General features: G+C 46.4%; 3 protein-coding genes across 3 annotated transcripts in view; all 3 read right to left on the bottom strand.

Annotated features, from left to right (window-relative positions):
• Positions 1 to 10658: 10658 nt before the first annotated feature.
• Positions 10659 to 11731, bottom strand: LOC117889854 (wiskott-Aldrich syndrome protein homolog). Its single transcript, XM_034794353.1, has 2 exons — positions 11674 to 11731; positions 10659 to 11599 (listed from the first exon to the last, which is right to left on the bottom strand). Exons 1-2 carry the CDS (start codon positions 11729 to 11731, stop codon positions 10659 to 10661), a joined length of 999 nt encoding a protein of 332 aa, XP_034650244.1.
• Positions 11732 to 12195: 464 nt separating this feature from the next.
• Positions 12196 to 13606, bottom strand: LOC117889855 (trithorax group protein osa). Its single transcript, XM_034794354.1, has 2 exons — positions 13395 to 13606; positions 12196 to 13340 (listed from the first exon to the last, which is right to left on the bottom strand). Exons 1-2 carry the CDS (start codon positions 13474 to 13476, stop codon positions 12196 to 12198), a joined length of 1227 nt encoding a protein of 408 aa, XP_034650245.1. The 5' UTR covers positions 13477 to 13606.
• Positions 13607 to 14283: 677 nt separating this feature from the next.
• LOC117890979 (zwei Ig domain protein zig-8) overlaps positions 14284 to 23186 on the bottom strand; it is a 47195-nt gene continuing 38292 nt past the window's right edge. The window contains exons 5-8 of the mRNA XM_034796120.1: positions 18700 to 18819; positions 18475 to 18571; positions 17153 to 17250; positions 14284 to 16214 (exon numbers count right to left, since the gene is read on the bottom strand). Coding sequence (XP_034652011.1) covers positions 15892 to 16214; positions 17153 to 17250; positions 18475 to 18571; positions 18700 to 18819 — 638 coding nt within the window. The 3' untranslated portion in view covers positions 14284 to 15891. The remainder of the gene's footprint in view (positions 16215 to 17152; positions 17251 to 18474; positions 18572 to 18699; positions 18820 to 23186) is intronic.

The raw sequence follows: 23186 nt of genomic DNA on the forward strand, positions 1-23186 counted from the left end.
CGAGGCTAGAATCAGCTCGTCGATGGAAATATGCGGCAATATGTGAAAGTGAAGTGTGTGTTAGTGAAGTGAAATTAAATGTGGTGCAATGGTTGAACATTTAGTGGACAAAAAATGCGAGATCATTTGCGAAATATGCGACAATATGTGAAAGTGAAGTGTGTGAAATATGGCGAGATCAATTGCGGATGAGCACAACGAGAATAAAAGAAGATCGGCGTTGGAAATATGCGGCAATATGTGAAAGTGAAGTGTTAAAAGTGTATTATTTTTCGTACAAATGTATGTACGTACATAGAGCAAAAATGTTCTAAATTTGCACCAAGGGCTTGCAATGTGTGTGTGTGTGTGAAAATGTGCCAAAAAAGGCGCGAAGTTGTCCCCTCCCTTTACCATGCAATCATATAAAAGCGCAAGAAAAAAGAAGAGGCGCAAAAAGCAAAGAGCGAGTGTCAGCGCTCCCATTTCAAGTGTCTCCTAATAGGGTGAGGCTACCCAATTCGTGCTAGTCTGACTCTCTCTCGTTGAGTGTGTACGTCCGAACTTCCGTCCCAATGCCTCACCCTAAATTAATGTGCCCAAAATCTGTGCTCTTAATAGAATCTCTCGCTCGATCCCGTTATATTTGTTTCGTTTCGTTCGTTTCGTCGATTCGTCGCGCGGGTTACGTATGCATGTGTGTGAAGAGGACAACAAGTGCTTCACGACACATGCGAAAAGAAGAAGCGCAATGAGGAAAAGAAGAAGTAAAAGGCAAGTGGAAATTGATGTTTTATGTTTGCTTTACAGTTTATACTTTTTTTTCGCAAATGCTCGTATTTTTTTCTCTCTGGCGATCATTTTTTTCCTTTAGTTATTTTGTTTTTGTTTATTACCGTACCCTATGGCTTTACACTCTCGAAATTAACCAAAAACAATTCTCCTTACACTTGCACCTCTCGATAAGTGAGTGTGGGTGCGCGCAAAGTCAGTTTTTAATTACCCTTCCCTAGTTGTGTTGTAGATGTAGATGACAGGTGAAGAAATTGTTAAATTTGGCAAAAAACCGCTAAGGTACAGATGTAGTACTGAGTACCCTTCACGTTTAGACTATCTGTGCGCTGCAACTGTTGCAACTACTGCTGCTGCAGTATGCCGATGCTGATGCCGTGGTAGGTGATGGGGAGGGGAGAGAGCATGGAAGGACACCAGCAACATGTTGGAGCATTCTTGCTTCCCAGATGATCATCTCCCCACCCCCTTTCATTTCAGTTGACATTTTTATGCGCGCATGATTAATTATGCAATTTTGCCATCGATGGCTCCACTTGTCCCCCAGCTGGCTTTGGGGTTTATGGCTGGAGCTATTATGTGGCCCACTGGGGCTGCGGCGGGGCATCCATCAGCATCAGCATCAACTATTCCACTGAGATGCTTTCGTTGGTATTGATACAATAGTCATGCATGCAATTAGCGGCAGTCGAAGGAGGGGACAATTTTAAGGCCAAGCTAGGGACGTAATCAGGACGAGTCATGCAAAGCCCCGGGCCGGCGTAATAAGCGGGGAAACGTGAGTGGAGGCCAAGACTTGGGACTAGAAATTCGCACGCCAGCCGGGAGGCAAAAAGAGTGCTTCCACCAAATGGAGTTTCCTGTTTGCATGCCATTCCCCCCTGACGCCAGCACTCTGCCCCCCGCAGACACAGTCGCAGTCAGAATCGCAGTGACAAGCGCAGACTGTCGGAATCAGCAGGCAAATAGAACGAGAAATGTCGGAGCGTTAATGCTGAACGGCCAATTTGAGGCACGTTTCAGTTATTAACGGTTCTAGGAGTTGAACTGGAGCTGTTTCTGGAACTGGGACTGGGGCGGAAGGTGGAACTGTGGCAGGGAATGGGGAACTGCTTGTAAAGTGCATGCCACGAACCATTTGGACACTGGCCATGCCGTGCTAACGTGCCCAATATGCTTGTCATTGCCATAATAATCAGCTTTTGTCAGCACTGGCACAGTGGCCAGGACCCTAGTGCTCCGCCTCTGACTCTGTCTCTGTCTCTGAGATAGACCATCTCCCCCCTTTTGTTATTTGCCTCGTAACACATGAAGGGGGCATGGGGCATGGACTATCATTGTGTGGACATGTTGCTTGTCACGAGTTTGTTCTCGCTCGCATGCAAATATTTGCTGATCCAATCGCAGGAGATGACACAAAACTTAGGAGCTGTTTGCCACACCACTTTGTTCCGATTGAATTCCAGGAAAGCGAGGGTGGACTCAATTAGGAAAGAAGCTATCATAATTAACATCTCCTAAAAGGTTTTTCCCCTGTAAATGCAATCGTTTATAGTTGGAAACGAAACAACATTTAATTGGCACAATTAAGACCGATATAAACTATAAAATCCCATTAAAATTCCGAGCACCGCTCTGCTGGAATGAAAAAGCTTTAAAAAAGAATTAAATCAACAAGCAAATTTTTCCATCCACCCACAATTGATGTCGAACCTGGCAAAGCCTTTTATCTCTGAGTATAAGGTATATTAACTGTTTTATAAAAAAATGCCTTACGGCACGACATGTTACCTTCCAGTCCACATGCTCAGCGGGTTCAAAGAAAAAATGATATGAAAGTAATGAATTTTAAGGTGTTTTTGCTCAAAGTAAAATTATGTTGAAAGCGTATCATATTTCCACAATATATTTCTGCCTTGTTGGAAGGGTGTTTGTGCGTTTCATTATACAGAACGTAGAACCACTCGAATTACTTTATTATTATTTCGATAGAAAATTGGTAAACTATTTAATGCCAGTCCTTTTTAAAAGCTTCACTTTTCAATTGCTTTATAAAAAGTTTGGTGTTAACGCAATACAAAAATTTGCATACATTTTTTGTGTTGATGGGTTTTGGGTTACGGCGTTTTGTTTGATTTTGATTATGTTACGAATGCGCAGGTTTTGTCGCTTGAACAATCAAACACAGGCAAAAGTTGAATTTGATTTTTACAGCTGTTGAAAAGGCATTGCCAGACAATAATTAGATTTTATAATTTACGTCATTTGATTGCCAGATGCGATTGTTTTACGGCCGAGCCGAGTTTCCGTTTTTGTTGGCCCACAAATAGAACTGAGCGGTGCGGGGAAGGAAGGATGGCGGCTGGCGGCAGGCGGCTGGCTTAATGAAGTTGTCTCGTTGTAATTAGAAGTAATAATAATTTCCTAGCCTGGGCGAGTCATTATGAATTTGGATTGCGGCCAAGGAAATGCCATTAATCAAATTAGCGAGCGCATAACTTTTTATGATTATGCTGCGTGATAAGCGCAACTTACAGGAACTCTACTCCCTACGAGTATTCCGAGGGAAAAACTTGATAAAGCCACGAGAGGAGCGAGTATGAGCGACGATAGAGCGACAGAGGGACAGAGACAGAGACAGAGACAGCTACAGCGACGACAGCGTCCTGGCCATTTGCTTCTTGCTTATTGTTTAATTCTATTTATTTTTTAATAAACAATTTTCCTAATGAAATGTCTGCCTAAGGGAGCAAACAGGCGAAAGGGAGAGGATAACCAGAGAACGTCAAAGCGACAGGGCGACAGAGCGACAGGACGACAGAGGGGTAGACAAGGCAGAGCCACAAAATTAATTACGATAAACCATCCAAAGCGAACAGTCGAGCGCAGGGAGGGAGTCCCCAAGTCTTGTAATGAGTCCCCATCAAGTTAATAGTAATTGAAAAATTGTATAATAATGAAATGCAGCTGTTGTTTAGGCAGTAGTGAGGGCCACCTGTTCCCTCTCCCACCGACAAACCTGACTGGCATCACCCATGCGCAGGGCCCGTACTCAGCCTTTGTTTAATTAAGCAAAATTATCGCTCTATTGTTTGGCTTCTAATGCAACCAGCCCCGTCCTGTCTGCCTGCCACTTGAATCCTTGCCATTTGCAAGTGCCAATTAAATTTCCTGCCACATGAGTGGAGCCACTGGAGTCGGTCCGGCCCCTCTTTGACCTCAGATGCGTACGGTAATTGTGCCGGCACACCGATCAGTACTGACTGAAATGAGCTCTTCACATCCAACGGAAACTAGAGATATTTTCCTCTATGTGCTGACTATGACTGCTTCACCGGTCAGTTCCAGCCAGATGCTCATCTCCGAGTAGAGCCAGCTCTTGGTCAGTCGTTAGTTATCTTGTTTATTTTGACATTTCGTGTGGAATTGAACGCATTTTGACCTAATTTGCAGAGGAGAAAGGCATCAGCAATGGCACACCAAATAGCCAAGTCAAATCCAGCTACAAGTGCGACTGCAACTGCAATTGGAACTGCACTTTGCACTGATTATGGACAAACAGCATTTTGTTGCCATCTGCTGGGGAAGGGGTTTTAATGCGGCTGAACCTGCGGATGCTGCTGCTGCTGCTGCTGTTGCAGTGTCTGCATTTAATGTGCCTTGTAAGTGAAATTAACAGCAAAACTGCATTTGGCCTTTACCATTTCCATTTGCCATTCGCAAAATGTAGACATAAATAGCCAGCAAGACCAAACTGTCACCAATATCTTAAAGTCATTTAAGCCGTATGTTGGCCAGGGATTAGGATTGGCAGGGACTGGCATTGGCAGAAGGAAGGATATGCAAATTGGGACAGACAGACAGACTTTTGCCTCCTTGTAAGTTTCAATCAAAATGCAAATATTGATGCAGTTGACATATGACGTTGTGCGGGACAGCAGGCGGAGCGGAACGGAACGGAACAGAGCCCCAGTCCCAGTCCCAGTACCAGTCCAAGGATTCATACCCGACTCAGGCTCAAATCAGTGCAGTAGCAGTCGAAACATGCCACAGCAGCATGCAGATTTATGATAACATCGGCAACATGGGGGAGTCAGACAGGCAGGGCCTAAGCCTGGGCAGGCAAAGCCATCCAGAATGCAATAACAAAGGATAAAATAATAAGATTTACTCATGACTTGCTCTTGACTCTACCAGCAGATGGAGGGGCCCAAAAGTGGGACGGGGACGCTCTGGACTGTAGCGTGGGGTGTGGGTGGAGGCATCCAACGATGTTTTATTAAAACATAAACACAAACAAAATCCCAGCGATAGCAAAAAAAACCCCTAAGGCTACCTTCTGATACCCTTGCAATCCGTTTACGATTTTCCCAGAATATCTTAAGAGACAGAGGGTTTATCTTGGTAATATAGAAATGTGATCTTGGCGGTTCTACCTTAAGTAGAGCCAAGGGAAACAAGGGTCTGCTTAAAGTCCCACCACTTCGTGAAAGGGTAGATTGGCAACGGCATGAACATCAGCAACTATGACAGCGAGGATACCAACAGATTGAATAATGGCAACGGCAACGGCCCTGGATCTGCATTTGGACAGGTGCTGTGGCAGGATGGTTACGGAAGGGAAGGGCAAGTGCTGCGGGCGGTAGATAAATTAAAAAAAAAAAAAGTGCCAAGAAGCAGGGGAAAACTCATCGCATTAAATTAGAGAGAGAAGCAGCAGAGGGCAGAGGCAGCATCAGCAGCAGCAGCAGTACATCCTGCAACAATAACAACAATGGCTGTCAAGGTGACTTTTTGTTATTATTTTTCAATTTCTTGGTCTTCTTTTTGTTCTTTTTCAGACTTGATATCATTTCTCAAGTACCTTACGTTGGGCTGCATGCGTGTGTGTGTGTGTCAGTGTGTGTATGCATTGCTAAACAATATTTGATTAAGTTTTGCATAGAGTCTCCATTTTGTGTGCCTCGACAAAGAAAAACAACAGCAACATTACAACATTTAGAGTGGCAACAAAGACAGAGTACAGGCACAGGGATTATTGCGCACATGCGAAGAGTCGAGCCAAAACACTCCATTTGAGTAGCATTTTTGAATTATTTTAATTCCAAGCTACCAGTATGAAAGGAGATTGTTCCAGAAGGAGATTATGTGTGCATTCTCTTTAGTTTATCCTTTGGGTGTAACTAGAGAACACCTTCAATTAACCAACCTGCTGGTGGATTTTGACCGAATTTACCTTTGAATTGCGCAGAAGAAGTATTAACCGCCGCGGAGGCAGAGTCAAAACTCTGCTCCCTCTGCTCCAGATTTTATTTGATAGTCTTTGAAAGGCAATTCATCAATTTGACTGGCATGTGCACATAAATCAACCCAAACAAACCCATAAAAAGGCAACCGAAATGGGAAAAACTCTTCAAAGCCATTTATAGTTGTATTTACAGATGTGTGCGCGTTGCAACCAACAAAATAAACCCAATAAACAATATATACAGACATGTGTATATGTATAAAATATAAATTGAAGGGGGATGGGAAGAGGTGGATGGATGGATGGATGGATGGTTGGTTGGATGGATGCATGTAGATTGCCACTTAACAGAAAAATAAAGTTGAGCACAAATTTTTAATTGAATGGCAGCGCATTGAAAAACTTTGAGTTGCCACTAAAATTGATTACACTCACCCGTTCACAGCCACAGCCACAGGCACAGCCACACGCACTCAGAGAGCGACCGATACTCGAAAAGTTTTGAGATACACGCAGATTGAGATATTGTGGAAATTATTGAAGCAGAAATCGGCACTCGTGTCAAATGCATAACGTTGAGCTCAATACCAATCTGCAAAGCCAAAGCCAAAGCCCAAACCCAAGCCCACACCCAATCCACCCGACTGAACGGAACTGAACTGTAGGGAGGCTGAGGCCTGTCGTTTTGCCAGCATGTTGCAATTTATTCTAATCGCTTGTCGAAGAAAAAAGAGAAGAGACTGAGGCCGGAGTGGCTGTAGTGGCTGGAGTGGCTGGAGGCCCAGCGATGCGTGTAACGATGCTGCACATGAAGTCAACGGTAAACCGAAGCCGAGACCAGGCCAGAAAGGTTCCCAATTGAGTGGCGCCAATCAATCCTAGTGCTGCTGCTGTTGCCGTTGCTGCTACGGAAAAGTGTGTCAAAAGGCTTCCCCCCTCCGAGTCGGAGAGAGACCGAGACCAAGAGGGAGAGCGTTAAACTCCGTGCTGGATGGAGGAACGGACGGCCAGTGGGACAGAGAAGCAGACAGACCAACTGACGGCTTGTTGTGTCGCTTATGGCACTTAATTGACGCCAATCGCATTGACTTGCACTCTCTTCCTCGTCCCCTGCCCCACCTGTTCACTGCCTCGGCTGATGGCAAGAAAAATCACAGCTCGTTAGTGTTGTGAACATACATTTGACGATACAGATGGATGGATGGCTGGATGGATGGTTGGATGGATGGATGGTTGGCTCCATGGAGGCCAGGGCCCAGGTACGGCGAAACTCCTATTGATTGCCAGGTTTTCAGTTAGCAGATTATTAAATGCCTTGTGCCAAAGCCAGCTGCATGGCACAGTAAGAGCAAATTGTACACTTTTTAAAGAGATTCCCTCCCTAACACCCTCCATTCATCACTTACACCGGCAGCTTTCCCAGCCTAAGCCATTCGAAGTGGCTGCTGCCGATGATGCTTCGGCAACCGCAAATCAGTTTAGCCACCAAATCAACAACAAGCAAAAGGAGCTACAGAGCCAACTACAAAACATGACATTCAACACAAGAACGAACAGCCCATTCCCGTTTCTGCACTGCCTCTGCAAGCCTCCTCCATTTTAAATCGCATTCGTCTGACTCCACTGAAAGAAAAACTCACACAACAAACAATACAAAAACTAAATTTAAATTCAATTATATACATAAATAAATGTATATTTTGTTTACTTAAGGATGTCATAGACTATTTCCACTTAGGCCTGGCCTTGAGTTCCTTTTACCAAATTGCTGCTTCTGCGAGAGAAGAATTGATCGGCATTAATAGGTATTTTTGGGCAGTGTTTATTTTGTTAATGATTACTTGACGCCATGTTTGATTGACGTGCAACGGGTGCTGGTTCTCCCTGCCTCTCGCTCTCATTGTGTAAATTTTATTATGCCCACACACACAGATACGCGGCAGTATTCCCCCCTCTCTCTCTTTCTCACTCTCACTCTCTTGCTCGAGCTCGCTCTTTCCCCTGCTGACTCTCTGCAGCCCTCTTACCCAGCAGCGTGTTTCTGTTAATGGGACGCTCAAGACCGCAAGAACCACAAGGCACTTATCAATTTTTGCGCCTTAACAAAATGGCACTCAAGCGTGTCGTCGTGTACGCACTTCCGTTGATATCAGAGACACACAAATGTATGTACACATGTATTTGGATATGTGTGTGTGTCTTTTGCGTGGTGTGCGTGTATTAATATTCCGTTAAATTGACGTTTACATGACGAAGGCGATGCTGATGACGCCGCTGCTGATGACGTGTGTGTGTGTTCTAAATGCTTGCCTGACTTTTCCCCCTGGAAAATGATTCAAGATCTACAAACTCGTGCATATGTATGCAATTTATCTTCATCAGAGCATTGAACACTTGAGAAAATCCTAGACAAAAGCACTGCTCAAGTGCCTAATGTAGTTTTGATTGCATGTCAAATGAATGCAAAGAAAGATTTCTTAATTATCGCCCCATATTTGAAGTGGATTGCGCATTTTTCTATTCGTTTGAGTGAATGTTTTGCTGACCACAAATCGTGATAAACACTCACCTGAGTTGTGGTCGAAATCTAACTGAATCAAATTAATTAATCATTGCCATCCAACAGTTTTATCTCGCATCAAGTTCAATCAGCACTTTCGGAAATTCACTTTTCAATTCCAAATACTGATCCCTGAGGAGAGCAATTTGGGGACTGGTTTTACGTGCATCCTTCAATAGTCCGTTCCTTTAACACAACTGTTTAAGTGGTGCACTTTTTTGTGGGTGCTTCTGTCTGAGCGACAGACTTTTGCTCGTAATGCCCTTAGCAATTTGCTTACATTCAACTCAGCCATGTTCAAAATGGCCTACACTTGCTTGCCACTCGTGCAACAACAAGCTCTAGTTCGTGTCCGTGTCCGTGTCCGTCGTGTCCGTCGCGTATGTCAGCCAGTGTGCATGTGCGTGTGCCTCATGTTGTTGGATAAACTATGTAGAGTCCTTGAAAAACATGCAGGCCATAGAAGCGGAATGCCAGCGGCTGCAGAAACAACAACGAGCGCAACAAATAACTGAAATAAAAAGGAAAAGTTAACAGTTGACATAGTTTAGAGTTGCCTGGACAGACGGGCAGGACGGGCAGGACGGGCAGGACGGCTAGGACGGTTAGGACGGGGTGGCCGTGTTCTCCAACTGGCAGTGACAGGGAGAAAGCTCTCAGCTTGGGTTCAACAGCCACAAGCGTAAGCCGTTGAATGCGACAGGGAATGAATGTCTTAATCAGAGCTATCTCCTCATCAGTGGGGGCGGTGCACGGGGTGGAAGGGAAATTGGTGCCAAACTAAATGAATTTAATTGCCGCAGGATATGAAAGTAATTATTTTGCAGTGCATAGACACAACACAGCCAGTGGTGGGTGGCAGAGTGGCAGAGTGGGAGAGTATGGTTGCAGGGGCAGTATGGCAGTGTGACAGTGTGGCAGAGAGGCTTAGGCTAAAAACGCAATGAGGCCAAAGGCGAACCTACTTCTGTCTCATTCGCGTGTTTGTTTTGGCATCGATGCACTTGCACTTAACAGCAAAGGGGCGAACCAAACGCTCACGCCCCATGCCCCATACCCCACGCCCCACGCCCCACGCCTATGCCCCATATGCACTGTACCAGTACAAATTGCCCCGCGGTTATTTCGAGTTGTTCTTTAATTTATTCTCTTTTATGCCTGCGCGTTCGTTGTCCTTGCCACTGCATGTGTGTTAGTGTGCTAGTGTGTCTCTGTATCCAGTATCCACAGTGTTGAGAGCAGCAGCAGCACCGAAGAGGCAGGCTCTATAAAAGCCAGCGATGTGTTACAGTTCCAATTGTCGTTGTCTCCCAATACTTTCAGCCCTATGCTGCGTATGTGTGTGTGTGTGTGTGTGCTTGCATGTGTGCGTGCATGAGAGGTGGAAGTGTAATGCTGCTTGTTTACAAGCCGTGTTTGGGCCATGTTCTCTGCCGCCTAGATCAACGCTTCTTTCTGCTCGCTGTTGCATTGTTAGTGGCAGGACCTTGTAACACTTTCGATCAAGCTCTCGCAAATACATACGCCTATGGGCACACACACACACACACACACAAACACACATGCGAACAAATGAGAGCTATTCTGCCATTCAACTTCAAGTCCAATTATAATGGCTGTTGCGCCTGGTGCAGCTGGATTGATGGCCGCTTTCTGGAGTGCATGTTGACAAAAATGGAACAAATTGCAAAACATATCAATTACCTATTGAACATAAGAGTTGTATCTTCTAAGATCCAAGACTTACTTGTGCCTACCCAGCACACAGACATTTGTCATTAAAAAATAGACAATAAGGAATGGGAAATGGATGCTCTGCTTATGGTATCTTTGAAACGAATGTGTACATTAATGAATTAAACTGAAGTCCATTCAGCATGACAACATAAATATCGAACCGAACAGCATGAAGAATAACCGAAAACAGCCATCATTTATATTCTTTTCTTGTTCATTGCTCGTGTGTGTCCCTCAGATGAAACGGAGCGAAGTCATGTACCAGATGAACAGTAGAAAGTGGAGAGAAAGCTGTGCAAAGAAAAGTGTGCTCTATTTAAATGTTTTATTCGTATTTTATCTCTAATTATATCGATCCTGGTCAAATTGTGGCGTCCGCACGTAAACGGGAGCCGGGTGGGTCAGGCCGTGGTTACGCACAACCTTTGGGTAGTTGGAGGCGTACTCCTGCTGCGGGTAGCTGGCCGGCTGGTATGCAGGGAAGATCTCCTGGCTGGCACGAGACCGCTTGTGATACCTGGGCGTGAACTGCCTCGGCTGATAGTAGTAGCCGTTGTAGGCATCGATCACGCGACTGACATCCTCGGGGGCTTCAACCGATCGATCGAACGAACGATGGTGATGTTTTGGCGGTGGTGGTGGTGGTGGTGGAGGGTAGGGGTAAGGGGGATAGTAGCCAGGATAGGGGTATCCATAGGGTGGTGGATAATACGGGGGGTATCCTCCATGGTACGGCGGCGGAGAGTGTCCGTGTGGCTTTCCAGAACCTCCGTGGCCTGGCTTGGTGGTGTCGGTGCCATTGACTATCAGTATGCAATTGACAGTGGGTGTATCTGCATCATCGTCGTCATTGTCACTATCACTGCCACCTCCGTGTCCACCTCCGTGACCACCGCCATGACCACCTCCGTGACCGCCACCGTGTCCACCTCCGCTGGAGCCGCCTGAGGAGGAGCCAGAATCAGTGTTCGGCTCGTACGCCACGCTGATCGATCGACTGTTTTCCTCCTCGTCGTCGTCTGGGTTTTTGGTGGAGATCACGCACAGAGGTTGGCCCTTCTTGGTGATCACCTCCTTGGGGCCGGAGCTGAAGAGCGCTGGAATGAAATTGCCAACGGCAAAGCCGCCCTTGACGCCAGCAGCCAGACCCTTGATGCCAGCAATCGAGCTGCTGAGCAGCCGGGCCTCGGAGACCATCTCCTTGCCCTGGGTGAGGCGGAGGAGCTCGTTGTACTCGGAGCGTGTCACCTGATGAAGGCGCACCAGATGCGGACGACTCGTGCCTGCCAAAGGAGATGTTTTTTGCTCAAGGAAACCTGCACTCTGCCTCTGAGGGCTCTGTTCAAGGGACACTCACCAGCCTGTGCTGCCGCGAGGCACAGCACGACCACTGCCAGAACTGGAAAGATCTTCATTGCGATCGCGAATAAGCTGGCATAGCTCCGCTCCCTAGCTTATATATTTTAAAAGTTGACGGCTTTCCTTAGGCCTTTGTCATTCAAATCGTTTGCACATCACCGCAGATGCTCATCAACAGTTGGAGCAACGCCCTAATCGACCGCGAATCTCCATAATTTATCCGTTAACCTAATTCTCTGAGAACATGGGCATCGCCATACTCGTTTTATTCATAGCTTCTTTATAGCATGAATCGTTCCAGCCGTTTGTATGATAATATTCGTGTTAATAGCTTGGACAAGCCGCAGACAGATCTGGACTTTGAATCATGGTCCATCTTGATCTTGATCTTGATCAATTAGTAGAGCACTTTCAAATCATCTTTCTGCTGCTAAAAGATTCTCTCAGTCAACCTCCCAAATCAAGTACCAAAACACTCTAAACCTTTTTCTGTTTAAATGCAATTTTATTTGATAGATATTTAATTAGCGTAAACCTTTTTATAATAGATCATCGACTTCTTATCATAGCCGTATTCATCCTCATCCTGCGCCTCAGAGGAGTCCTCGTCTTCGTCCTGATCGTCGTCGGCTTCTGCTTTCTCCACCTCATTCTGGGCTTGGGTCTGTTCGAAGTAGGAGTAGGGAGCATAAGGATTGGGTGCGGGTTGTCCATAGTATGGCTGAGGGTAGTAGGGACTCCCGATTGGCGGCTGCCCACCGAATGGCTGTTGTGGACCAAAGGGTTGCTGCAGGCCAAAGGGCTGCTGTGGGGCGTATGGCGACAGCGACTGGCCATAGGGTGGATATGGCTGTGCACCGTAAGGCTGTACGGGGGGGCTGTAGGGGCTGTATGGATAAGCACCATAAGGTGAATAGCCGCCGTATGGCGGCGGTGGTGGTGGATAGCCAGCTCCATATTGGCGGGGCACTTCGAAGTGTTCCTCGAAGCTGTCAGTCGTGGATTCACTGCTAGTGTTTGGTTTCTTCGACTTAGACCTAGATCTTTGGGGAGCTTCGGTGGTTATCTCCTCCTCCACTTGCTCCTCCACCTGCTCCGCCACTTGATCCTCCACCTGCTCAGCCACCTGCTCCGCTGGCTCTCCTACGGCTGCTGATTCCACTGGAGGAACTACAGCCGCTTGCGGTGCTGCCTCTTGAGGAACTACTGCCGACTGTGGGGCTGGCACTGAGTACAAATATTGATAGTGATCTGGGGTAGGCTGCTCCAGATCATGTTCCTTTTTGAGCACCACAATGCAGTTGATGGCAGACTCCTCCTCGTCGTGGTTGTTGGTGGATGAGCTCCGGGGAGAGCCCTCCTCCCTGGGCGCATCCTCCCTTGTCTTGATCACGCACAGGGGTTGGCCATCAAAGTCAACCTTGGGATCCTCATCGGCCTTGCTAAGCGTGGTGAGCCCCACGATCCGCAGCAGAGAGTGCCAGCCGGAGCTGAGGCTGTCGCCGACCGTGGCAAAGCCACCGTTGATCAGTCGCGCCTCGGAGATCACATTCTTGCCCTGTGTAAGCTGGAGAACCCTCGCGTACTGCTCTGCGTTTATGCTGTAGACACGCACCAGCTCCTCCGGCCGGCTCTGCTTACTCCCTCCAGTCGATGAAGACGGGGCTGTGAAATGAGAGGTTTATCCACGTGGAAGGAATATCAAAGGAGAGCACACACCTGCCTCTAGACTTGCGAAAAGACCCAGCAACACCAACAGCGGCAGCAGGGCCAAACCTCGTTCCACTGAAAGCTGCAGCATGTTCTAAGATCTGGACGTGAAACGGACTAAAATGTGTTCCCTAGTCTCTTGGTTTATTTATACATCGAGTCACGAACGGTAAAACAAACAGAAAATCTCCCCTAAAATGGATCGGAAAAAAATTGCAATTAAATCAATTTTTGACGGACAGACATCAGCCAGCTGAGATTCATGGCAGCTGCCAGCCCCGTACCGTCGCATTTATTTGAATAATTTAGTCAAATGTGAGACACATTTTTGGACCAATTCGAGTCAATGAACGCGTTATTTCCGAATCTACGAGTAAGTAGATGAACCGGTTGTTTCTCCAGTTCATCAGCGTCTCCATGATTAAAATCAAATCGCTAAAAGCCCCATTAGGGGAGAGTGGACCCAGAAATAGACAAGTTCTCAAATTTATTAAATTTTCTAAATCATAATTTTATTTCATTTCATTTCGTTTTGTCTTTGTGGTTGTGTGGCTGTGTGGCTGTGTTTTACATTCCTATCTGTTGACGAATATGTAGATACACACAGACAAGTACACATGTACGGGTATATAGAGTACCTGGTTTATATGTAGATATATGTATGTACTTATTTAGTTGCAATGCATCTCGTATTTTGCTAGGTTTTCGTTATTGTTTGCACTCAGGGGACAGACCTTAGCCTAAACATCTACGGGAGCGGGAGCGGGACCCTCCTCGGGTGTGGAGTCCGCGTCTTTGTTTGGATAAGTTCAATGCCAGCTCTGATAATGCAAAATCCATTCACTCTATATACAATTTGTATGTGGTTTGGCCAACACTCTTGTGTGTGCTTTTTTCGCTGGATTTTCTGGTTCTCTGGATAATTAAGTTATGTTTTATGTGGGTGGTGGTGTATGGAAATTTGAATTCACTGATGTGCCGCTTATACTCGTGTTATTCGGTTAACAGTTAATTAAAATTACGTTTTTTTCTACTAATCAATTTATTTACACTTCCCCTGCACTGTCCACTCGCATCGTGTTCGTTTTCGCATCAATTATGATTGATAATTGTCAAGCGATAAACACAATTATCCATTGCATTGAATTTTAAATTTCCTCTCTTATTTTGTATTTATTATTTAAGTTTTCGCTTGCTACCATCTCTCTCGGTTTTATCCAAAACTAATTATTTACAATTAAACGAGTCTCTCCGACAATTGGGTCCGTCATAAACAAGGCGTTTCGTCTCCCCATAATGTTCGAGTGCTGGACGAGTGGAATTAAATGTTGCCCCACTCGTGGCTTATCGGCTTACCGGCTATACATACAATACATGCTCGTGCGAGTACGAGTGCTTATCCATAGCTAATGCCTAAAACCGATAAATGTGCAAAGCGACTGAGAGCATTATTTGAAAATGAAATAATCGGATGAGTGTTGCTTTGAAGTACTCTTGGGTAACTCTCTCGAATGGCAATTATTTACAGCAGATTTCAATCGAACAGCTTGGTGTCGTGGCCTACAGAAGTGTGTATATGTGTGTGTGTGTGTGTGGGGGCTTATTGGCAGTAAGAGATTCCATAGAAGGGAAAGGGGGAGGTTCAACGGAAGAGCTCTGCCCGCGGGGGGCTCGTGTTGGTGTTCGGATTCGAAGCATATTTATAGCTAGTAAGTCTTATTTCGTAATGAGAGAGTGTGTGTGTGTATGAAAGCTTAGCTATGGGTGTGCCGTCGATGATCTGTCAGCAGTGATCGGTAGTCGATGGTCTGATTGCAAGTTAACGGTTACTGAACGATTCCCTACACTCAATTTGAGAACAAATCACGTTTAGATACTTCAAAAATATGTCTTAGCAGTCATCGAAAGGGCATATCGGTAGCTGATTAACGGCAATCGAAGAGGGGCAACCAATATAAGTTTACAGAAATTGTAAATGGATTTGTTTCTAATTACTTATTTTTAAATTTTGTATCGGTATGAATTAGTGTTTATCGGTATCGATTCCTTTATTTATCGCTGCGCACATCGATCACTTGCCAACAAAATCATAACGAATCACACAAATATTAATTAGTATTACATCGACTCTTGCTTATTCTCTTTAAACATTGAACTAGATTATGATAATCCACGGAAAATGCACAGGTTTTCCTCGTGCCAGCTCTGGCTCAGGGTTTGCCAGCCTTTGGCTTACTTTCCCTTCAGTTTCCCTTTCCCTTTCCCTTTCCCTTTGAATGTTGCTATAACGTCACATGTCGTCGGATAATATGTTTTCGTTTCCACTACGTGCACTCATCGCCTTAGACATTAATAAATACTTCTCCATGAGCCAACACAGACCTTACCGCGACCCAAGCCCCAAACTGAAATCACCTTGAATGTGGGCGTGGTGTGGGTATGTGGGCTTGCCTTAATAGTCCTCTGCTGATTCCTGTTTTGCCTCATCGGCGTGTTGATTATTCCTTCATCTCATGCATGGAGCCGCCGCAGGGCGTGCTCGCAACATGTTTCCAGTTACTGCAGCTGCTGCTGCCACTGCCACTGCTGCTGTCGTTTGCGCCGTGACTCCTCGTGTTCCTCTTGTTTTCAGCACTGTACGCCGCGGGAACTTGAGCCGCGTGCCCGTGCCCGTACCTGTGTTCGCCGTTGCAGAGACATATCCACTCCCGGATTCGTACCACTGCTGCAGGCAGCAAGAGACAATGCTAAGCAGCATGCAGCAGATGCCGCAGTAAAAGCTGTTGCTGTTGCTGCTCGAGTTGTGTTGCATGGCCGCCGGGTGTTCGCCTGCGCGAAAAACAAACAAAGAAAATTACACATGGGAACGATTGAGGGGGAAAGCCTTTTTAGTTTACTGGTTAATTGGTAATACAATAAACCAGCCAGGCACAAAGCAAAACCCGCTTCCGCCCCACTGATTGCCACAGACAAACACTCACACACACACGCGCATGATCTCCCTTTTTTATATTTTTATTCTCCGAACGATGCCAAAGACTTTACATACATACATGCAGTTCCGTTCCTGTTGGCCCCAAAGAACAACATGAGGCAGCTCAAGTTGTTGCAGTTTTCTATGAGCTCTCGAGCACACAAGTTGCTCCAATAAATCTGACAGGTCTCCTGCTGCGCTGAGAGCACCGCATGTTATTGGCCCGAGCACTTGCCGCAAACTTTTCCTTTAGTAAAAGCTGCAGCTGCAGTTAGAAATAATTTCCATGCTGCTGCGCAAATACAATCGGGTGGAAGAGTCGGAATCGGCTCCAAGGCGACGATCCTCCACTCGTTGATGCCATTCCCAATACTCTCTCGCCATCGATACACTCATCCAATTTAGGTAAAACTAAACAGCTCTGAATCTTGAATCAACAAAGCTAAAAGTAGACTGAGCAGAGTGACTCTGACGCCGAGCTAGCTCTCATGTTGTCAGACGGACTCGCAGATGCCCCCGGCTATATGTAGACCTTGTTTTCCCCAGTACCTGTAACTGGGAAATTTGCATGCCGATTTTGCTTGCGCTGCCCCAACCGGCCCCGCTTTGCAATTGGCCAAACAAATTGCGAATGCGCCGCCATTGCAGCTAACAGGCAACTTCCACTTTCCGTCATAAACATGCAAAACTCTCTGACAGCACAGGCACACAGATGCACACGTGGCTGAAAGGGGGTTGATGGGGGTAGAGGGGGGGGGAGTTGAACATGCACTACCTACACACACACACTTACCAATAATTACGTGCACATAGACGCTCGAGGTTTTCGCCACCGTGGGCACACAGGTGTAGTTGCCAGTATCGCCGAGCATGGCGTGCTTGATTTTTAATCTGCTTCGAGGAGAGAAACGGACAAGGGGAAAAATAGAAACGGAGAAACGAAAACGAAAACGAGAAGAGCAGAGGGAAACATAGAGAAAATGAATGTCAGCGGGACAGGGGAATGCATGTGAAATAAACGGAATAAACGTTAAAGGGCTGCAAAAAACATAGAAAAAACTTTTCCTACTTTATGGCATAATGTGTGTCGAGCTGCCGCCTCCACCAGGACTGGCTCTAATTCCCAGTAACCCTACCATAAGCCCTCCTTTTTCTTTTCCTCTCCCCCGCCATCTCGTTTTCTCTTTCTGTCTTTTGTTTAAGTCTTTCCATCTCTGTCATCCGCACCTGCATTTGATGGTCGTCTGGACCGTTAGTTAACAGCATAAATGGGCAATGATCCAGGGGCCCTGCAACGAGAGACGAAGAACTAACTACTGCAGCCATGACGCTTGCTCCTAACCGGATTCTGACTCTGACTCCGTCTGTGAGTCGCCTCCTCCTCTGACTCCGATTTTGACTTCATCTATGGACCTTGGTCTGACTTTCACTAAAGCAAATTAAAAGTCACACACGGCTAACTCGAAAATCGTTCGGTGAGAATGAAATGGAAGCTGAACAGCAACTACGATAATACCCTGGCAAGTGAAGCTTAGTGGCACAGTTAGTCTCTCAGAGAGACTCACAGTAAATGGAAAACTTTACTTTTGGGCACAAACTACCTCTGAAAAAATGGACTGAACTGCCATTAGGTTTGCGTTTCAATGTTACTCCGGCAGAAACTACAACAATTTCTTTTCGGAAATGTGCTCCCCAATCGATTGCCTAAGTTCTTTCGACTTTCAGTATCATCACCTCAACCAGCATCCGAGTCTGGCTGGAGTAGTCAGTAGTAGTCGGAGTAGGACGGGTAGGATCTCCTTTGTGGACCCTGATGTCAGGTGCAGGCCAAACCCTGCTTACCTCTCGAAAAGACCCTGTTTGCACAACAATAGAAAGACAGTCAAAGAGAGAGACAGTGCGTCTCTCCCAGCCCAGACTGTCCTTCGCTTTGGCCTTAAAATGTCGTTCAACGTAGGAGTCCGTGTCTGCCCCGGCTGCAGGCCTGGTTGGGCTTTAGTTCTGGCTCTAGATCTGACTTTACCTCTGGCCTTAATTAAGTGAGGCGGCATTTTAATGCAAAATAACTGAAATGCTCGTCGTATGTAAAGTAATGATGGGAGAGTCGTTACATACCTCGAAGTCAGCCCGTCCGACCAATCATCCTCGACGCGGATGCGTGCCATGGAGCTGTCGATTTCATTCTCGCCCTTGCCGTCGAGCATTTCGCTGCCTGGAATGCGACGAGTGGCAGAGCAGGAGAGTGGGAGAGAGTTGCAAAGCAAATTGAATTGTGTGAATGAGGTGCGGATGCCATTCCACATTATGCTGCTGCGACAGAGGTTCATTACGCATACGCACCTTTGTACCAGAATATGTTGCCCAGCTCATGGGGTCCCTGCATAATTTTACAGGTTAGGTTAATGTCGCTGCCTGTCTTCACCATCAGATCGCTGGGCCCAAAGATTTCCGCCTTGAGTTCTGCAAAAAAAACCAAAAAATAAAGGAGAAGCCAAAGCGTAAGAGAACGAGAACAAAAAGTCACTTAAGTTGCCAACAGACAAAGGCAGCTTCCGTCTCGTAACAATGATAATAATAATAATGTTAATGATAACGTCCAAGTGCGCGTTTTTCTGAATGCGAATGTGTCTGCGTGTGTGTGTGTGTGTGTGTGTGTGTGTGAGGGCGGTAGGGAGGTGGTTGGGCATAGGCCCTACTTTATTACACAGACGCGTGTCTCTATTATGCTGGCGATAAGCTTTTGTTATGCCATATAAAAGACAGTCATACGCCCCGTGCTCGTACTACCTGCACTTCCTTTTTACTTCTGTTGCCCTCTCTCCCTGCGGAATTCTTCGAGATGAATTTCGTTTGCTACTTTCTATTCCATCTGGAGCCAAAATCAAAATGTCAACATTGAAGTGCCTTTTGTTGTTCCCAGCGTCAATGATTTCAATTGAGAAACATCCTCGTGGACGGCTACCAAATGCGATTTATTTCTTAAAGCTTATGACTGCTGACAGTTGCCCTAATGGAAAAACGTCTCTGCCATCGACTCTCCTCTTTTCCTCTAATGCAAGTGCTAAATAACAGCGAAGAGCAGACGGCGAATGGTGAACAAACAGCAACTCTTCCATTGCTGTTCCACTTTCACTGTGGCAGCAGGAAAACTTTCGCAGGCCCCGAACAACCGCAAAGCCCGTGGAAATAAATTGCAGCAAAGGAGGCATAGGCGGGAGAGCACCGAGAGAGAGAGAGAGAGAGAGAGCAGGGAACTGGGATTGCAACTGGAACATCTGTACATGGATACTCCTGCGGCATATATGTACACACACCACACATTGATGTGGCCAAGCTTTGCTGTGGGTGCTGCCATTCAATCGTGTGGCAAAACCGAGTGAAAAAAAAAACAGTTTTGAAAGCTCAAAAAACCCTTTGACGCTGGAGGAATATGTAGCGAAAGTGTTTCATACTTTGCATGAACTCAAAAGGGGCGCCCTGCATGCCCATGCATGGGCGCTGTTGCCTGAGGGTATATGGATTTATATGGAATACGGACCTTTCTCCATTTTCAACAGCCCAAAAGGAAAAAGAAAATTCGATTAGCAGGCAACACGCCATGAATTCGCATTAAATTTTTTGTGAACTTTTGCCTTTAAATCAGTTGTGTCTGTGTGTGTGATGGTGGATCTGACTGGGTCCCAAAAATGTTAATCTAAATGAAATGCCAAGTGGAAAAAGTAATACACATCCTCCTCGAAACAAAGAAGGGCGCACAAAGGCAGAACGAAATGAAGGGGAGAACAAACCCCAAATGGAATTCGAACACGCTGGACGATTATCTGGCTGTTTTATAGACCCGCACTGGAGTCGCTTCGCTCTACTCTAGAGAAAAGCGCTGAGTATGGCAGACTGTTGTTCTTGTTGCTGCTGTTGCCCCAACCCCGTGGCAACTGCTGCTGCGATGGTTGTTGTACCTGGCAAAACAATTGTGGCAGCCAAAGCTAACCGTCTATGACTTCTGGCAACGGCAACGGCAATGGGAATGGCAACGGGCATGGGAATGGGAACCCCAACAAAGGACGGACAGAAGAGAAATGGCTGGGAAAATTATTGCCGCACACATGCAGCTGACAACGCGCCTGTGGTTCCCACGAGAAGCGCGGGTGCTGTGGCAGGGTGTGGTTGGGTCAGGTGTGAATGTTCATATGTATGGGCAGGCCCGCATGCGGCAGATATGGCTCCATCTCTCGACTCGACTCTGGCTGTGGCTCTAACTCTGGCTACGGCTCGTTCTGGTGCCTAATGCCCTCTGCCTGTTGACAGGGAATACAAATGCCAGCATTTTGATGCACGGACACGGCAACGACCACGACGTGCAGTGGCTTGGATCTCCCCGCGGAAATTGCTTATTTAACTATAATTAGATTAAGTGTTCCAGGCAATTGGCGAGCTGCATTATGAATGAGGAATGAGCAGTGGCCGAGCTACACCGGCAGCTGTTTGAAGTTTTCATTAGACTTGGCCACAGTTGACCCAGGCCGAAAAAAGTTGCAAAGTCTGCTGCTGGCCGCATGCCAAAGTTAGAACGAGAGGCACCGAGTCTCTCTCTCTCTCTCTCTCTCTCTCTCTCGCTGTGCATGTGTCTGTTCCTGTTCCTGCTCCTGGATCTCATGGCAAACAAAGTCCCTACTGAGTCTTGTTTACACACGAGTCAGGACGAGGCCCAGGCAGAGAAGCAGAGAAGCAGGGCTTGGAATCCATTTTTGTGCAGCCGCAGCAGAAAGCGGCAAATGGGAACTTGGAAAGATGAGCAAGAGGAGCAGAAGGAGCAGAATGCATTTCCATTTTTCTTGATTTCGCGCATAAAATGCGCATAAGCCTATATGCCCATAAACATTTAGAGCAATGAACTTTGCACAACTTTTCAGCCCCCGACATGGATTGCTTTTTGGGGCCAGACCGAGGACCATTACCATTGCAGCCTTGCTCTCGTGTATCCTCACTCTCTCTCACTGCTGAGTGCTGAGTGCTGTGGATTGTTGCCTCCTGCCTGGCAGATGTAGGGGCTGTAAAAATTTATTACCCTTCGGCTATGTTGATGCATGTTTGCACACATGTAACAACAACTGAGTATTTATTGCCCGAATAACCATCCCGAACTGGGGCGCAACGGATCTTCGGGCATTAAAGTCTTTAAATTCTGGCGAACAATTAATCGGAAACGATTTTTTGTGGCGCTCCAATTGCTCGGAACTAATTGTCAAATCAAATAAACAAATTCAATTTGTAAAAGTCAGCCGCATTGCCAGCAGCACAATTGATGAAGTATTTGTGTATCTCCTCCTCTTTGGACGAGAATCCACTTCACTCCACTCCATTTCAGTTCTTATTTGCCTGTCCAGATCCGATTCTCAATCCCAGTGCCCCTCCCATTCCCGCCCACGCCAGCAATGGCAAAACGAGAATGCCCAAAACATCATCATCATGGGCCAAGTCCCGTTCCGAGCCTATTCAGTATCCCCCATTGTTGTGATTATTATTATTATTAATAATTCGACGATGCTGCAGAGACATTAATCATTTCCTCCTCCCTTTCCTGCCTCCGCTGCCATTCCTCTGTGCAATATCTCAGTAATTTATCATTGGGGCATTTTTTGGTCTAGGCATTCGCCAGAGAATGTAATTTGAGAAGCAAATGAACGAAATGGGAAGTAAAACATTTGATTGTCGAGCAAATTGTCCGGACCAGCTCCTGCTTCGGCTGCTGCTGCTGTTGGATTATGCTGCACAAGTATTCATAAAAACTCATTATCCCCCTTTGCGCCATTTCAGACTCAAGTATTCACAAAGTGGGAAAGACTCTCGCCGAAAGCAAGTCAATTTATTTTCCAGTTTTTGGCTGGGCCTCTTACCTGCCGGCAGACATAAATTCTTCAGCTTGCCAGACAATGGGAAATGGGTTTAGGCTGCCAAAAGTGTGTGCAGCTCGATGCATCATCAAAAGCTTCTCAGCTGTTTAATTCCTTTGTTTTTGGTCAGTGTCCCTTGATGGATTTCAGTAACCCGCAATTAAGTGCTCATTCATGGGATCGCAAGTCTCCTCCGATACACAAAGTTAGTTTTGAGTGGGGAAATGCCGGCTGGGTAATCGGATTTACCAGTGATTGGTCCTATTCTGCTCCCTGATATGCTGTCATGCAGGAAGCAAGGAAAATGAAGCAGGGACTACTCCCAGCTCTGGCCTACGCTGCGGCAAGGGTGCTGTCCTGCCCCTGCTCTGGATTATTACTTGCGCTTGATTGCATGCAATTTGCCGGCTGCTAATGTCAACAGCAGCGCAGTGGCGTCTTAGGACATGCTCAGCTCAGGAGCAGCGTAGGGAGCATGAGTAACAGCACCAGCAGAGTGTTGCTTTATGGAGCCCGAAATGAGCCATCTACTTGGCAGCTCCATCTTGCCAGCCACGTATTCAAATTGCCTTCAATACCCCGCCTGCGCTCACTCTCTCTCACCCGCTGACAACTGCAGCTTTTCCTCTCTTCGTTGGCTTTGCAATTTGCTTTTTACTTTTCCTTCCAGTCGCTAGCCCATCCCCATCCCCATTCCCATTCCCCTTCCACAATCCAAATCACCCTTGACTAAGGAAGGTAGCGCTTACGCTTGATTACATTCGCTGCTGGTAAACAAATTTTTGCAGAAACTCAACAACACCTTGCCTTTTCTTAATGCGAGTATACTCTACCAGGGAGTATTATTGACTTCGTCAATGACTTGATGGCAATAGAGATAAAAGTTCCATCTGGCTGACAACCGTCGCAGGAAGTTATTGAAACTCGTCCTACTCC

Source organism: Drosophila subobscura, chromosome E, assembly GCF_008121235.1.
Source record: "Drosophila subobscura isolate 14011-0131.10 chromosome E, UCBerk_Dsub_1.0, whole genome shotgun sequence".
Taxonomy (NCBI): Eukaryota; Metazoa; Arthropoda; class Insecta; order Diptera; family Drosophilidae; genus Drosophila; species Drosophila subobscura.

Bases quoted from the DNA above. Each gene is read 5' to 3' on its own strand.
- LOC117889854 (XM_034794353.1), bottom strand. From the start codon at position 11,731: ATGAAGATCTTTCCAGTTCTGGCAGTGGTCGTGCTGTGCCTCGCGGCA. The intron at 11,600-11,673 runs GTGAGTGTCCCT...CTCCTTTGGCAG, and splicing joins CCTCGCGGCAGCACAGGCTG to GCACGAGTCGTCCGCATCTG.
- LOC117889855 (XM_034794354.1), bottom strand. From the start codon at position 13,476: ATGCTGCAGCTTTCAGTGGAACGAGGTTTGGCCCTGCTGCCGCTGTTG. The intron at 13,341-13,394 runs GTGTGTGCTCTC...CTCATTTCACAG, and splicing joins TTTCGCAAGTCTAGAGGCAG to CCCCGTCTTCATCGACTGGA.